The sequence below is a fragment of the Notolepis coatsorum genome, assembly GCF_963971535.1.
Source record: "Notolepis coatsorum genome assembly, chromosome: 11".
Taxonomy (NCBI): Eukaryota; Metazoa; Chordata; class Actinopteri; order Aulopiformes; family Paralepididae; genus Notolepis; species Notolepis coatsorum.
The window spans coordinates 24137082-24149398 of NC_140175.1; the positions used below are offsets into that span (position 1 = coordinate 24137082).

Genomic DNA, 12317 nt, shown 5'->3' on the forward strand with positions numbered 1-12317 from the left:
TTGTCAATGTAACCGGCGAAGCGGTCGTTAAGCCCGTGGAGCTGCTCTTTTTCATTAGAGCGCCTGTAGTCTCCATTCAGAATTGAGGTTCGACTGTAATCAACTCTGTTGGCAGAACTGAGCACCGTGGAGTTGTAGGCACGGGACACAGGCACGTTCAGGCTCCTCTTGTAAGAGGTCGTCATCGTGGAGTCTGGATTCGCTTGGGACCAGGACTGAGATCGGAATCCACTAGAGTTGCCACTGGAGCGGCCGTAACATCTGTATGTGTGCAGCGTATGGCTCTCACAGTGACTGTAGCTCCATAGCTACCGTCTCTCCTTTATATATGCAAGGCTCTAACGCCAGCATGGCAAGAAGGAGCAGTGTTGTCTGGCCCATTGATTGGACCAAGGAGAGGGGGCGCATGACTCAGCACCTCAGATGCTCCCACACTCTTATGCAGAGCTGACTCTACACCTATACGTCGACAGATTTAGCCAAATTCACACAGTTTCTATCCACAGGTGGTCAGGATTATGAACAGACTATGACCCACCACTTTCTCACAAACACACTTTAATTAACTGTTCTGCTAACTGATTTTATTTAATCATTGATTGAGTGTCTTATATGTCGACCTACATTATGTATTTCGTACCTCATCCTATTTGAAAAAAATAAAAAATTTAAATAAAAAATAAACAATCTAACCCTAACTAACCTGACTGTTATGCACTTGTCCTAATAAACTAACCTACACTGTAACACGCAACACTTTGATGAACATTGTTACTCCTGATGACCTGTCGTACAGAACTTGTAAGTCGCTTTGGCTAAAAGCGTCAGCTAAATGACTAAATGTAATATAAATGTAATGTATTTGGTTGTTAGATATTTTAGATTGAATATTTTTGTTTATATTTGAACCTTTCCTGTTGCACTGCTCTGGGAGGAACAGTATTTTAAAATGTTTTATGTTTGGAAATGCACAAAGAAATAACAATAAACTACATTTTGAATTTTGAGCCTGCTAAACATGTTTGACAGTGAAATGCAAGTGGGGCGTAGTGCACCCACTCACCTCTTCTCTGTCACTCTCCACATTTCTCTCTTTGCCACTCCCTCTCCCTTACCCGCACCCCCCCCCACACTCTCTCTCTTTCTCCAGGTCTCTTTTTCTCACTCTCTCTCTCTTCCCTCTCTGTTGCAGGGTAAGTCTTCCGATCCTGCATTGTCAGTGTTTGGATAAAACACTTGCGTCAGAGTTCCTCCTCCTCCTCCTATATAAGCAGGAGCCTCTGCAGCAGTGAGCAGTTCAGGCTTCAACTTGAGCTCCTCACACAACTTCACATCCAGACAGAGAGGAGAAGGAGAGCAGCCTATCCTCACATCACACACAGCCATGAGCAGCATCAGTTATGACCCCTACTACGCCACCTCCTCATACCGACGATGGAATGTAGAGGCCACCCCCCGAGCTGTGGGGACCAGGGGGAGGTCCCGCTCGGTCTACTCCTTCCACACCTGCAGTACTCCTCTCCTGGTCAGGTGCTGCTCTCCTCCTCCTCCTCCTCCTCACGGGCCTCCTCCTCCTCCATGGAGCTGCAGCTCAGCCAAGCGGCCCAGATCAGCTCTGAGTTCTGCACCGTGCGTACCCAAGAGCGTGCCCAGCTGCAGGGCCTTAATGACCGATTTGCCGGCATTGAGCGTGTGCGGGACCTGGAACATCGGAACCGGGCCCTGGAGGCAGAACTCCTGATGCTCAGGCAGAGGCACACTGAGCCATCCTGCCTGCGGGCGCTGTACGAGCAGGAGGCCCGGGCCCTGAGGGGCGCTGTGGATGAGGCCAGGGCTGAGCAGCAGGCAGCCCTAGGACAGAGGGAGCACATGGAGCAGACTCTCAGCACCTTGCAGGCCCATTATGAGGAAGAGGTACTGGCTCGAGAGGATGAGATCCAAGGATGAGGCTGGAGAATTCCGGCGTCAGCGTCAGTCCTCAGACCTGTCTCCTGGAGATCGATGCTGGCAGAGATCTCAACGTGTCTCTGGAGAAACAGAGCAGAGAAGCAGAGCGCTGAGGTCATCGACATGCAGGTCAGTAGGTACTGCAGGTGCATGACTTCATTATGTGTATTTTTGTTTTTTTGCAATTAGCATTTAGAATGTAAAATAGGAAACTTTCATGATTGTCATATAAATAACTCCCAAAACAATTATATAATTTTTTGTCACTATTTAAAAGTTTAACTGAGAATGGAATAAAGGAGTTTTTAAACCTGTTTAGTCTAGAGCGTGGGAGCGTGGAACTCTAAACCTCCTCCCAGAGGGCAGTCGCTCATACTCAGCATGTAAAACATGGGAGGGGTCCGAGACAATTCTATTGGCTTGCCTTAGAGTAGCCTGTTCAAAAATAGACTGCAGGGATGGGTGACCTTTCACCCCTATGATCTTCCATGCAGTCTGCATCAGACGGACCAGTTTGTGTTACAATCACGGCCAGAGCCTCTCTCGCTCCCCCTGCTTCCACGCCCCCTTATATGGGCAGCTTCCACACACTGTCACCTGGGATCAATCGACGCACCTGAGACTCGTCAGGTCATCACCGGCCCTGACAAGAGACCTGGGTTTCCTGACACTCCCTGTCCGAGTGTTGCTACACCTACCTAGGTACAAGGACGTAACCTACTTGTTACTCTGTCTGTTTCCCCGCCTTGCTCTAACCCTGTCTCCCTGTGCCCAGGATCCCTGTCTCCCAAGACACCACCCGCCTGGACGTTCCCGTGGATCACGAGGAGTGCTCCTGCTCGCACCTGTCACACATTCCTGTTCATTCTAAAACCCTGTCTGCATGGTACCTTGGTATTAAACAACCTAAAGCGCCTCATTCTCCTCTCCCTGTGTTCTTCTCTTGGGCTCAAGTTATTGCTACCCTAACAGTTTGGACTTTAGTTGTACAGACAGGTTACCAAACCAAGCTGTAATACTGTATCTGATACAGACTGGTAAAAAAGTAACATACATTTTTTATCTACACCGTGAACTCTAAGGCGGCGTAGAAAGTGCAGTCGTTGTTGTAGTCTGCTACACAGGCTGTCTACATGGGTGTTCCAAGTTAATGAGTTATTATCAACAAAAATCCCAAGATACTTATATGAAGAGACCTGCAAGATGGACTGTTTGTGGATGACCACAGGCCTGCGGTCCCCAACACCTCTGGGGTCAAACACCATCTCCTCATTCTTCTTAACATTTAAAACCAGACAATTATTGTATCCAAAAAAGAATGAATCACTAATTCCTTCTATATAGGAGACCATTGGTCAGCTGGAGAATGAAGTAAGAGGCACCAAGTAGGAGATGGCCCATTACCTGATGGAATATCAGGACCATCTCAATGTTAAGATGGCCCTCGACATCGAGATCGCTGCATATAGGTACGAGACACGGCATGAAGGACTGAGAAAAACATGATATGTTATTTCGAGAGATATTGGCATTATTGATGGTTGAATGCAAGAAGAAATTAATGCAATGGAAATGCAATAATGAAATATGTTTCACTGTACTAACGTGATAACAGGTGCTTAATGAATTCAAGATCATTTGTATCCATTCACCATCAAATGTGAAGCCCACTGAGACATGCAACCATGATAATGGACAATACAAATAAACTTGACTCCACTACTACTGTTTACTAAGTGTTCAGCATCTGTCTCTCCTATGATCTATTCTCCACCTTTGCAGGCAGCTGCTCGAGGGGGAGGAGTCTCATTTCAGTGTGGGAGTGGCTGGGGGCATGTCCAGTATGTACAGCCGACACCCTATCGGCCACACCCTCCTTCACCCATCCCTTCTTCACCAGTCTGAGCTCTCGCGCCCCCTACCTGATGATGTCATCACACCTCCTCAGCACCACCTTCAACACCTCAGAAGAGATCATCTCCACAAGCCAGGCACAGCATGAGGAGGCCAGCCCACCTGAGGAAGAGGAGGAGGAGGCCATTGAGGAAAAGGGGGAGAAGGAGGAGGGAGCAGCGAGGAAGAGGGTAACGAGAACGGGGAAGGTGAGGAGGAGAAGGAGGGAGCTGCAGAAACAGCTGAAGACGAAGGAGAGAAAGAGGACAAAGGAGAGGGAGAGGAGGCTGAGGAAGGCAAGGAGGAGGCAGATGAAGGAGAAGAAAAGGAAGAAGGAGGTGACGACAAAGATGAGGGTCAGAAAGAGGAGAAGGAAGAAGAGGGAGAAAAAAGTGAAGAGAGAAAATAGGATAAGGTTGATATGAAGAAAGACAACAAATGATGAGACGACAAGAAGGACGATGAGCAGAAGGACGACAAACAAGATGAGAAGGACAGAAAGAAGGAGGAAAAAGCAGATACCAAAGAAGAGAAGGACGAGGGAAAGGAAGCCCAACCTGAGGTAAAGAGTGAAAAGCCTGCTGCAGAAGAAAAGAATAAAGATGAAACCGAGAAGACCAGAGTAAAGAGTAAGCTGGTAGACTCACTACAACCTCCAGTCACAACAAGACCATCCAGTTACATATACAGTAACACCTGCATTTAACTTCTCAAGTGTGCTTGTTAACACAGTGCTCAGTACAACATGGTCTAATAGAATCAATTACTGTATCAAATCAAGGTTAATCACGTGTGTAATCGTGTGAAAAAGATTGTGTGCTGTGTCTTTATGTGAAACTGTGAGTGTGTGGTTTCTGATGAATAAATAAACACTTGTTGAATTCCACAAAAGAGTGTGTGATAAATTTGTCTCGATCAAAGAATGTACTTACTACATTCATCACTGTGATATATGTAATGTCAACAGTTCTAATAGATATATTTAATGTAAAATAAAAATGTAATGGCACTTTTTATTTAAGATGAGAGAGGGGGATATATATCAGTCAGAATGGACTTGAATCTCAAACGCTGCTCTCTTTTTTTTATCGTCCAATCACAACTATTTCTTCCCTCGGACGAAAGCAACCATTGTGATTGATTGATTGATTGATTGATTGAAGTTTATTTCAAATATGCAACAACAACAAACAAACAACATGTACAGATATAGCCTTAAGCCATTCAAATATAAAAATTCTACACAAAAGTCTAACAAAATGTTGTCATTACATATTTGAAAAGGAGAGTGAGTGAATGAGCGTGTGAGTGAGTGAGTTATCGCTTAGTCATTGCTTTGCATCTAACAATATTTTTGTTTAAGAGACTGTTAGATGTTCTATAGATAGACTTTATCCCTGCATCATAGCCTTTAAAGGAACACGCCAACATTTTGGGAAATACACGTATTTAATGACTTCCCCAGAGTCAGACAAGAAGACTGATATCAATTTCATCTCTGTTCGTCCGTTTTGGAGTTATTGGAAGTTGTATTTCTTCACTATTGTTGGAGCTAAGCCAAGAAGATGGCAAATAAGTATATTTCCTAAAATGTTGGGAGTGTTCCTTTAATTCCTAAGCCATAAACCTATCTTGGAATGTAACTCTAATTCTAACTTTTACCTTCACTTCAGTTCTAAAATGAAACATTTTCTCAATTTGGTCTAGAAAAGTCAGTAAAAACTCTCTCATTACACACACACACACACACACACACACACACACACACACACGTGCACAAACTAAGACACACACACACACACACACACACACGCACACACACACACACACACGCACGCACGCACGCACGCACGCACGCACGCGCGTGCGCACGCACACACACACACACACACACACACACACACACACACACCCACACACACTCACACACGCAAGCATGCCATGCCAGAGAGAAGCAGTGACACTTTCATGTCCCTTCCAGGATTTTATTATTGGGGTATTAATGAAGTACCTGGTAGAAACAGCAGAGGGAGCCTTCAGTGACATGCTGAGCTGTCCTTGGTGCTGAATCAGGCTGCTCCTCTCATCTTTTTATATAGGAAACAAATCTATCTTGGTCCAGGACGGCCTCCGTTCTCTCATTTAGTATTGAGGGCACTGAGACACATACATGCAGCACCCCCCCCCCCAAACACACAGACATACTTTATGTATATACACACTCACACACAGCTGTGCTTCTCAAACCCTGCATTCAGTGTTATATGCTATATTAAGTTTGAGACAGCGACAAAACTAAATGGTTTATGACTCTTGGCAAATTAGTTTCCTTCCTCAGCGACACATGATGTGAATACTGACCTTCTAGAGATCAGTGGCAGATATGAGATATTCACCAGAATCAGAGTGCAGAACATTTACATTAAACATAATGTAACGTTTAACCTTTCAGTAAGCTTAATCAAATGCTTATCACAGCACAATAAATCCCTGCAATGGTTGAAAATGTAGAATTCTGTATTTGAAATGGATATATGACCAATAAGTCCTTGCAATGTTAAAGAAGTGTGATTGTGTGTTTAAAATGGGTCTATGAACCAGATGAAAAAGTAGTCATGCACATTCAAAACCTTCCAGGCAGGTGCTTGACTAAAATAAATTACATGAAATAAAGAAGTAAGTCTGCACACTGTAGCTCCCTTGTACTCACTTTGTCTTAGCATCCCAACATTCAAATGGGTCTATGACCAATAAGTCAGCAAGTAGGATACATATTATTTCCAGTCAAACACAATCAGGAAATGACACAATTATTTTTTACTTCAGTATGACATTTATTGAGCAAATGCTGCTGGGAAGTCATTCATGGTGAGTAAAGACATGGGTTTGCAAACAGTAGCACCTCATTTATGTTCAGTATTTCAATTAAAATCCATCCTATGCATACTGTGTGCGCATTTACAAGTTTATTATTTTAATTGCACTCATTAGGTAAAGATAATAGACACAGGGAAAAAGCATGTTTAAGGCTAGGAGTTTCTTCAGGTTTATTTAAACTTGAGTTTCTTTTGGGTACTGGATGCATGGTCATGAGTTCATTTTACCAAATGGCTTGCTCTTTCTTCACTGTCTGTTGTGTATTTGTGAGTATCTTCTTTTTGGCTCAGCTGGTATCTTCCCATATCAAGTAAGGCTTCTTCAAGAGAGCAGGTGTCTGTGTAGAGCACCCCCTTTTATCTTCAACTAGAAAAAACTCATATAACGTCATCAACATTTCTCACTTTCCCACCAACAAATATATATATATATATTTACTATACATTTCTCACTCTCACACCCACCCGCATATATATATATATTTACTATATATTTACAAAGTGTCTCCCTTCCATACATACAAACATAGTGTAAGAGAGGAAGAGATTCCCCTCCCCTGAGCTATGCAGACGCATCACACTTGTACGCCGACCAGTGAATGCAGAAAGGAAGAATATAATAGAATGTCTCACTCACACACTCCCGACCGCATCTGCAGTGAGGCCCACTTAAAGCTTTCACTCAACATGCATTTTTACTTAATCTTTTTATTTTAGCTTTATTTTTTCTCTTTTTTTTCTCTTGTTTTTCACTTTGCATAAATTGGGTTTTTTACTTTGTTATGTATGTTTTATAGTGGTTATCTTAATTACATCACTCTAGCTTGTTTCTTCCTCTGCCCCTCCCTCCTCTTCATCCTTCTCTGGGTTGGTTGGCTGAAGCGTGCTCACTCTGTCTCTGTCACCTGCTTGATAGAGTGCTTCTCTGTCTTCTTGCTGGAGACCATCTTCTCCTGCATGACGTCTTCCACCTCCTTCACTGTCTCGGTGACGGTGACAGATTTGGTGACATGCTTGGCCCCATCTTCTCCAGTGGTGATGGTCTCCACTGTCTGGGTTATCACCACCTTCTGATCAGGGTCTTCTTTGATAAGACTCTCGTCTACCCCGTTAGCAATTACATCATCTTCTTTCTTCCCCTCATCCTTCTTTCCCTTGTCCTCAGGGACATTCTTCTCCACATCTCCATTCATGGTAACATCTTTCTTGTCTGCCTTCTTGTCTTCTGCTGAATCACTCTTTTTCTCTGATTTCTCTGCCTCTGGCTTTGGGGACTCAGCTTTAGAGGAGACAGTTTTTGGGGATTCAGACTTGGGAGATCCGAGCTTGGGAGATTCAGACTTAGGAGATCCGAGCTTGGGAGATTCTGACTTAGGAGATCCGAGCTTGGGAGATCCTGACTTAGGAGATCCGAGCTTGGGAGATTCTGACTTAGGAGATCCGAGCTTGGGAGATTCTGACTTAGGAGATCCAAGCTTGGGAGATTCAGATTTAGGAGATCTGGGTTTAGAGGATTCAGATTTGGGGGATTCAGATTTCAGAGACTTTGGAGCCTCTGTTTTAGACTCTTCCTTCTTGGCTTCAGGCTCAGCAGACTCAGCAGGGGTTTCTGTCTTGACTACGGCTGCCTTGTCTTTTTCTGATGTGTCTCCTGCCTTCTCATCTTTTTCGCTCTCTACTTCTTTGCCTTTATCTGCCTCTTCTTTTCCCTCATCCTCCTTCTCATCTTCGCTTTTGGATCCTTTGTCACTTCCTGCATCTTCGTCCTTATCCCCACCCTCCTCTTCATCCTCCTCTCCTGCTGCCTCCTCTTCTCCTCCACTGCCCTCTTTGTCTCCTGCCTTCTCTTTGTCAGGAGAGGCCTTTGACTCTGAGGCCTTGGAGCATAACACAGTTTCCTCAACTTCCGCCTCCTCTCCTTCCTCTTCTTCATCACCTCCCACTTCATCATCACCCTTTTCTCCTTCATCTCTTCCCTCTCCTTCTCCCTCACCTTCCTCTCCTTCCTCATCACCTTCTCCCTCTTTTTTCTCACCCCCTGTGTCATCTCCCTCTCCTTCCTCCTCTCCCTCACCTCCCAGTTGGGCAGACAGCTCTTGTGCTATCTCTGCCAAGGCCTTATCCAGGTTATCCTTGTCATCCTCCACTGTGGTCTCCTCGATGATCTCCTCCACAAACTTGTGCTGGACCTTCATCTTCTGCGGCTCAGACTTAGACTTGTGGACCTTGGAGGTGACGGCCTGGCGGTAAGGGAACGTGTTGAAGTGAGTTTCCTCTCCTTCTAGGAGATTCCTGATGGGAAAACAAAAATACAAGTCACACACAATGACACCCCCTCCCCTTAAACAACCTTTACATTTAAAATGCATTACCTTGCAATTGGCCCTAAATCACTTTTAAAATGTCATGGTTAAGTCCATATGAGGACAATTAAATGTTTTAAACTCGACTCAAAACAACTGAGTGCGTTTCCATTGTCAGAGAGGTATAAGTGCTGGTCTGAGACCTGTATACCTGTATGCTGCGATCTCGATGTCCAAGGCCATCTTGACGTTGAGCAGGTCCTGGTACTCACGGAGATGACGCGCCATCTCCCACTTGGTGCCCTTGAGCTCATTGTCCAGCTGGTGAATGGTCTCCTGGGGAAACACCAAGTGTGATTAGTTAGTGAGCAGAGAAGGAGAACAGAGAAGGAGAACAGAGCAGGAGAACAGAGGAGGAGAACAGAGCAGGAGAAGAGAGGAGGAGAACAGAGGAGGAGAACAGCGCAGGAGAACAGGGCAGGATAACAGAGGAGGAGAACAGAGGAGGAGAACAGAGCAGGAAAACAGAGGAGGAGAACAGAGCAGGAGAACAGAGGAGGAGAACAGAGCAGGAGAACAGAGCAGGAGAACAGAGGAGGAGAACAGAGCAGGAGAACAGAGGAGGAGAACAGAGCAGGAGAACAGAGGAGGAGAACAGAGGAGGAGAACAGACCAGGGTGATGGAAATAGCCTAGGATGGATTCTAAAGTATAGGTATATGTATACAATAAAATACAATAAAAGATGTCATGCAGTCACTGCCCTGAATGACGTATGTTATGTTTCAAGGTGTATGATGGGCTTATGTTTAGTCTCATAATAATTCACAGTAATTCTGAAAACCTTCAGTTTTCATTTGAATGTACTGGATAGAGTGGAAAATTAAACAAACCCCTTTAAGAAAAAAATTGTGCCAGCTGCTCTGATACACCATTATTCAGAGGGTGAATGCTGTGTCTCAAGGGCACCCTCTACCTTTCAGTGGTGTGATGACGATGCCTCCCTGCATCGAGCCGCATCTCTGACTCGGCAAAAGAAAAGAAAAGCAGTCCGCAGTATTGTGTCCTCGTTTAACCCCCTATATTTTACCAGCTTGTATTACAACGGCGTTCAGTTCACGTCTGTGGCCAAAATATGTTTTAACATATTACTGGACGCTATAATGCGCACAGACACGGTATTATTACACAGCAGAATATGCTCATTTATATGCTATATATAAATAAAGCTTAAATATGATTTTTTTATTGAAAAGTGCTGAGAATAGTTAGTTATGTCAAAATGCACGTTTGCATGCAGGTTTGCACCTTTCTGTTCAAATATAAACTGCGTCACTATATTGAAATAGCCTATAAACTATAAAGAGACATTATTATTATTATTATTATTATTATTATTATTATTATTATTATTATTATTATTATTATTATTATTATTAATTATTATTATTATTATTATTATTATTATTATTATTATTATTATTATTATTATTATTATTATTATTATTATTATTATTATTATTATTATTATTATTATTATTACTACTAACAGCTCCAGCTCCTATTCTTCTTCTTCTTCCTATCATCATTTATTACTATTATAATTATAATTATAATTATTATTGTTATAGTAGTAATATTGTTGTTGTTATTAGTGCTACAACTATTATTTACTATTAAGCCTAAGCTACAGTATAAGCTCAATGATCAGTTATCCACATTTACGCATAATAAAAAATAAAAAATAAGAATACAGGAATAACATCTTTTGCTCCACTCCCCTTGTAAAACATCTCTAAATTGTTCTCCTACCTGCAAGCTGGACAGGTCGTTGTTGTGGCGGTCCTCGATGTCATCCAGCTGCCTCTCCAGTGACTCTCTGGTCCCGCAGACAGACTCCAACTCCACCGTCTTTGATTGGAGCTGGCGACGGTAGTCTGTTATCTCATCACGGGCGGACTTGATGGCATCTTTATTTTGCTCTGCAGCCTCCGTGAGCTTGGTGTAGCGGCACATGAACTGGTTCTCCGCCTGCTGCAGGTTCTGGTTGGAGTATCCCTCCAGCTGAGAACGGATCTCCCGGAGCGCCTCGGTGATATCTGCCTTCTGGAAGTCTTTCCTCTCCATGGTCACCTGTGACGCCTGCACCTGGGCAAGGAGGTCGTTCACCTCATCCTCGTGGTTATTGCGGATGAAGGCGATCTCATCCTGCAGCGAATTAACTTTCTTCTCCATCTCGGACTTCACCAACTCAGAGTCGCCCATTTCCTTCCCCAGGACACGGATGATGGCCTCTGTATCTTCCCGGATGCGGGCTTCCACGTCGAAGCGGTCCCTAAGCCGCTGGGTGTCCTCCTCAATGTGATCGGTGTCGAGCTGTATCTGCGTCTTCTCGTGGTGGATCTGCTCCAACATGGAGCGCAGCTCCTGCAGCTCCTGGTCATAGAGATCACCCAGCTGGGTCCGAGACACCTGCTTCTGCCGCAGCGCCTCAATCTCTGCCTCAATCTGCTGGTTCTGCTGCTCCAGGTAGTGCACCTTGTCAATGTACCCGGCGAAGCGGTCGTTAAGCCCGTGGAGCTGCTCTTTTTCGTTGGAGCGCTTGTCAACGCTGTCAGTGGAGTTGAGCATCGTGGAGCTGTAGGCACGGGACACGGGCACGTTCACGCTCCTCTTGTAAGAGGTGGTCATGGTGGAGCCAGGGCTTGTCCGGGACCAGGACTGAGATTGGAATCCGCTGGAGGGGGTGCCGCTGGAGCGGCCGTAGCCGTAACCGGTCGTCCTACTATCCATGGTTCTCCTAAAGGGGCTCCCTATGGTGTCCACCGGGTAGCTCATCCGGTCAGACTATGGGGGATGAGGGGGACGGTGCTGGAGATAGATGCGAGTGTGTGGGTGTATGAGTGTGTGTGCGTGTTGATGTGAATGTGTGCAGGTGCAGGGTGTATGGCTCTCACAGCGACTGTAGCGCGATAGATACCGTCTCTCCTTTATATATGCGAGGTGGCAAGAAGGAGCAGTGTTGTCTGGCCCATTGATTGGTCACTATTGGACCAAGGGAGGGGCATGACTCAGCACCTCGGATGCACCCACACTATCTGTACACCTATACGTCGACAGTTTGTGCCAAATCCAGCAGGATGCTAGTATGCTACACAATTTCTATCGATAGGTGGTCAGGATTATGAACAGACTATAAACCTCCAACATAATGCCAACATTGAAGTGAAACATTTCACAAATTGCACCTTCTCACCAACGCACTTTAATTAACTGTGCTGCTAACTGATTTCATTTAT

At 44.7% G+C, this 12317-nt stretch overlaps 2 protein-coding genes across 2 annotated transcripts in view; one reads left to right on the plus strand and one right to left on the minus strand.

The window, feature by feature from the left end:
- The window catches only part of LOC311237032 (uncharacterized protein), a gene marked incomplete at both ends in the record, with an annotated part of 37556 nt that overhangs the window by 22206 nt on the left and 3033 nt on the right, over positions 1-12317 (plus strand). The window contains 5 exon segments of the mRNA XM_084324839.1: positions 1591-1914; positions 2740-2833; positions 3730-4196; positions 8798-8962; positions 11296-11479. Of these exon segments, the coding sequence (XP_084180965.1) occupies positions 1591-1914; positions 2740-2833; positions 3730-4196; positions 8798-8962; positions 11296-11479 (1234 nt within the window).
- On the minus strand, positions 7604-11856 carry LOC311237500 (neurofilament medium polypeptide-like; the record flags this gene model as incomplete). The annotated part of the gene is made up of 3 exons (XM_084325420.1): positions 7604-9008; positions 9231-9355; positions 10831-11856. 3 exons carry the CDS (start codon positions 11854-11856, stop codon positions 7604-7606), a joined length of 2556 nt encoding a protein of 851 aa, XP_084181546.1.